Source organism: Hydra vulgaris, chromosome 03 (assembly GCF_038396675.1).
Source record: "Hydra vulgaris chromosome 03, alternate assembly HydraT2T_AEP".
In the NCBI taxonomy this organism is placed as follows: Eukaryota; Metazoa; Cnidaria; class Hydrozoa; order Anthoathecata; family Hydridae; genus Hydra; species Hydra vulgaris.
In genome coordinates, this window is record NC_088922.1 from 65,344,530 (window position 1) to 65,349,605 (window position 5,076).

At 29.7% G+C, this 5,076-nt stretch overlaps 1 protein-coding gene across 1 annotated transcript; it reads right to left on the minus strand.

The window, feature by feature from the left end:
• Positions 1–1,708: 1,708 nt before the first annotated feature.
• LOC124808422 (cyclic GMP-AMP synthase-like receptor 2) lies at positions 1,709–4,471 on the minus strand. Its single transcript, XM_065794005.1, has 2 exons — positions 4,336–4,471; positions 1,709–4,069 (listed from the first exon to the last, which is right to left on the minus strand). Exon 2 carries the CDS (start codon positions 4,009–4,011, stop codon positions 2,368–2,370), a length of 1,644 nt encoding a protein of 547 aa, XP_065650077.1. The 5' UTR covers positions 4,012–4,069; positions 4,336–4,471; the 3' UTR covers positions 1,709–2,367.
• Between the last annotated feature and the right edge of the window lie 605 nt (positions 4,472–5,076).

A 5,076-nucleotide genomic window follows, 5' to 3' on the forward strand; every position in this document is an offset into this window, starting at 1 on the left:
GGGTTGCCTACTGCTAGTTTATCATAATTACTACTCATAAGTTCAACAGATTTTTTAAGTTCGCCTACTTCCTTTTTTAATTCCTTATTCTCGTGAATTACTGTATTTAATTTGTTTTCAAATTTATCAATTCTACCATTAAATATCTTCATAAGAGTATTTTCATGAATTTCCAATATTTCTTTTAATTGCGCAGATGAAAATTTGTCATCCATTTTGAAATTTTTTGTAGAGCAAAAATAAACAATCCGGGCGAATGATGCGGTGAATATTGGTTATGCCAATACTTATCCGGTATTGAGCAATTTTCCAAAAATCAAAGGAGCGGTAAAGCAAAGGCAGATGCACATTGTTTTAGTACTATTGATTTTACTATGACAAGTTCTGAATATTTATATTTATTTATAATGGTATCCTGGCATTATTTTGGTAAAAAATGAAAAAAAAAATGAAAAATTTGAAAAAATGTTATTTAGACAATTGAACCTTGTAGAGTTCACTAGGAAAAATTTTTTTTAAATAATAATGCAAAAGATTTTTGTGCTGGTGATTTTTGATCATTTAACTGAGTATGTAAGTATTTAACTCTTTATCTGAGTAGTGTACATGATTTTCTTAATATTAATTTTTCTCAGTTTCTTTTATTATGAGTAGCTGTAGGAAAACAATGATATCTGATTAAAAACCATTATTTTAGCTTCAAATTTTCAGGATATGTTCATTATTCAAGTTTTTAGTGCCCGAACCTAAAAAAAAAAGAAACTTAATCTGCAATTACCCTATCGACTGAGTGTTTCATCGCTAAAAACAGTTTTTTTTACTATTAAATCTGCCGTTTTAGATCGTTTAATTTTTTTTTAAATATTTTTGGTTCAGGCACAAGTTACACTAGTATACTAGCATTGTACGAAATTTCAACTTTTAATATTAATGTAATCTTAAGATATTTATGTTCTAGAGACGTTAACTTTACTTCTTTGTTTTTGCTGAGTGAGCAATTTTCTTTTTTAAATTAATCTTTTTGCAATACGTTTTAGATTTTTATCAAATATGCTAGTAATTCGTCAAAGATATTTATTATGAGTAAAATTGAAGAAAATAAAATTAACGCAAGGATACCACCTTAACTAAAAAAGTTTTTCTTTAATTAATTTCACAGATATTGTATTATCTATTATTACCTCACAAGGGAAAAACAAAAAGTAGTTTTTTAGAATCAGTAAACTAGTCACTAGTCTCCCTGGTAAATGACTATTAAACAGCTAAGCAAGAACATATTGGTAATTTGAACACATGTTGTGCATATTTTTATTTTTATTTTTTTTATATTTCACCTCCCCAAGGCCAAGAAGGCCACTACAGATGAGGAGGCTACTTGTGGTTACAACCCTCTCTTAACTCTATAACTTTAAAACACGAACCTTGACGAACAAGGCTGCTGCGCGGAGAAACAAGTTGAGTTCGATTCCCTCCAGGGACGTGGAGGGAATCGAACTGGAAACCTCTCGCTTAAGAAGGGAGCGCTCGACCACTACAACACTACCGCATATATTGAGAATGTGTTAAATTAATATTGGAAGTGGTGATAAAAAGTATATCACCAAGTTGGTACATTACCAAAGAAAGAAAATTACATGAGCATATTAGAAGGAAATTTTTTTATTATTGGCAAAAAGTGGAAATAAATAAGAAGATTAGGAGAATATCGTAAGCAAATTAAAAGAATATTTTTAAAAAACATTATTAAACTACATTTTTTAAAAGCTTTAAATATAACGCTAAACAAAAAAATTGTTCGCCTGAAAATGACGAAATAACATTTGTAATTAATGCTGGTCGGATAATTTCTTTCTTTGATTAAGTTAAAATAAAGAGCTAAAAATAAATAAAAAAATTTTAAGACGTAAGCTGTAAAAACTTTTTAAGATTTATACAGCTTATGGCACTTTCTTTTATTTTAAACAAATATATCGCAACCTTAAAGTACACTTGAAGTTATGTCATGATTCAACACCAATTCAATACAAAGTAAAATAAGTTAGTAAGTTTTCGATAAAATTTGCCTGCAAATTATAAATGAACATTTTCGGAAAATTTTTTATTTTACCATATAGAAAGGGGAGGTGCAACACAACACTTAATGTTTTAGAACAGTTCTTATTCTCACGTACAAATGAAAAACTTGATCAATATCTTGTTAAGTATTCTGATTAACTATTATTCTAAGTGCTATTGTTAACTACTGTTAAGTATTCTGATTAACTATTGTTCATTTAACTGTCAAATGATAAAAGATATTAAGTGCAGAGCAAAAATTAAAAGTGCGCGACACCATGATGTTATTATATCTGGTAACAATTAAGAAAATCATAAAATGTTGCTGACTAACTTATATTCAGGTAGATAAGAGAGAAAATCATAAAAAATATCGGTTATGTTTATCTTATTTAATTCTGGTTTGTGAACAAAGTCATTTATAACCTGTGAAATTTCACCAGAAATGTAACTTTTAAACTCAGGCAAGTCACTATCAGTAATAGTCCGATAAATTTTGTGCTCGTATGCTGTTCGTAATGTATCGCCTATACAACTAAACATCTGGCGACAGTACTTAGTAGGCTTTTCAATATTCTGCGCACGACAAAACACTGTAAACTCAATTAGCCAACTGAGTGCTAGGTGCAAACTGCAGCGATGAAAATTTAGGATTGCAGTTTTTGTCTGTGATTGATCGTCGTAATTTTTTCTTTGACCGTTAATCATGCTCTTCCAAACACGTAGTTCTTCACGAGGTGGACAGTAAGCATAAGGCTCTTCGGGTACAGTAAGGGTATATTTGTCAAAAAATGCTAGTATAAACTGCATTGGTTCTTTTCGTATTGCTTCTAATTTTTTAACTATTTCTCTCACACTTTCAGGCTTAATATGATCAATCATGTTGTTTTCTGGTACAAAATAATTTGGTATATTATATTTTTTCAAAAAAAGTAATAGTTTGTCTAAATATCGAAGGAAAGCAACTGCCGTATTACAAGGTTTCCAAATATCTGTATTAGGTTCCTGCTCTACCATCCAGTACAACGCCGTTTTCAGGTGGTACGTTGCCAAGGCTTTTGGTTCCTTAAGATGCAAGTTGTGCAGCAACTTGACGTAAAGGTAGACACGTCGGTGACAATCTAACAGTGAGTGAGCCAGTGTTACTTCAGGTTTGGAAAATGACAACCTGAACTCAAAATCCCTATTTTTACTATTGATGTGCCCCATACGTACAACGTGACAGCCGTCTTGTATCACTTGTTGAATAAGTTGAAAAGTGGGCCAATTTCCAAGCCGTGTGCGCGTAATCCAATCTTTTGCGCATGAAGGCCAACTCTGGCATTTAAAGCAGAGCACATAATCACACAGATGACTGAAATCATCGCTTAATGCCAATGCCGGTCCTTCTAGTGTCACATGTGTGCGCATTTTTGACTTAATAGATTCTATAATTTTTGAGCCATCTAATACTTTTACACCGCTCTTTAAACAAACAGTTAATGAGGGTGAAAATGCGTTATCATTTGGAACAATCAAAACATAGCCTGGATGTTCTGATTGTTTTATTGTTCCTATAAATGGAGTATTGGGTTTGGAATGGTTTTCCTCTATGAGAGGCAAACTTGAATAGGGAAACATAACATCCTGATCACTTATGTAGGAATACCTCTTAACATATTCTTTAGTATTTTTTAAATCTTCATACTTCATGTACAGTGGTACGTTAAAGTATTCTGCAGCACTTCCTGACAGCATCAAGTCTAGTTTTGGTAACCGCTTAGATTCTGCAAAGTCCTGAGTCCATGAGCGGGTCCATAGGCGAGTCCATTCTCTGTGGGTTTGCAAAAACCCGGTTGGCAAAATGGAGTTTAATATATAACTTCCATATACTAAATCTGTTTTAGATAGATCGTCATGTGTTAATAAAACCTTAGGTTTAACGTTGTTATTGTATATTGAAAAATAGTCGGTCATGATGTCATAAAAATATTATTATTAATGCTGTTGATAATACTTCTTTTTTTATTGTGATCTATAACACAAAATAAATCCATTAAAAAAGTTTAAAAAACGAACAATGTAAGATACAATCAAAATTAAATAAAATCTTTATACTTCATTTAAATTTAAAGTAGTCTAAGAATGCATTAAAATATTTGTATTAGAATATAAGTATAACTATACTTTAATAACTCATAAGATCGATATTATCCTATAACGCGAACGTATATTATTCAACAGACGTTAGTATAATGCAAAAAAAAAAAAACTGCAGTGTTTTAGTTAAAGAAAATTTACCGATTTTTTAAGATGGCGCAAAGAGTTCAAAAGTTGCTCAGTACTTATTTAAAATATAAACGTAAAAAGCTCAAATAACTTTGTTTCAACAGAGATTTTAAGAGCATTGTTTAAAATGTTTCATATACATGTTTTCTTCATAAGTTAGTCGATTATAAACACATTATTTAATTTAATTTAATTTAAACAAAGAGCTTCTTTTGAATTGATTTGATTTAAACAAAGAGTTTCTTTTCTCAAAATAATGGTTTCTATCTATTCTCAATATAACAATGTTATATTTTAAATTGAAAAAAATAAAAACCGTTTTTAACAGAAATGCCTGTTTTTGATTTTAAGTACTTTCGTTTGTTTTTTAGTCTTTGATTTATTTTAATTTTGAGAAAATTTACATCAATGTAAGAAAGTGTTTTAAGTTTATATCAACAGTATAGTTTACATGTTGTATATATTCCGTATGGCATTAGTATTTGGTTATTAGACAATCCTAAAATTGCTGTATTATAAATGCGCTTTAAAAACATTTTATGTTGATATGGTTTTAGTTCAGTGTTTATATGGAGTAAAAAAAAAAGGGATTAATGACCATTAATATTTTTGCATCTTTTTAATGTTTTGTTTTACATTATGCTGAATAAATCCATTTTTAAAATCACCGATAAAATAATTTAATTGTTTTTTGTAGTTACGATTTTTTAATAACTTCATTTAAAAAGTATTGAAAGATTCTTAGCAATAACA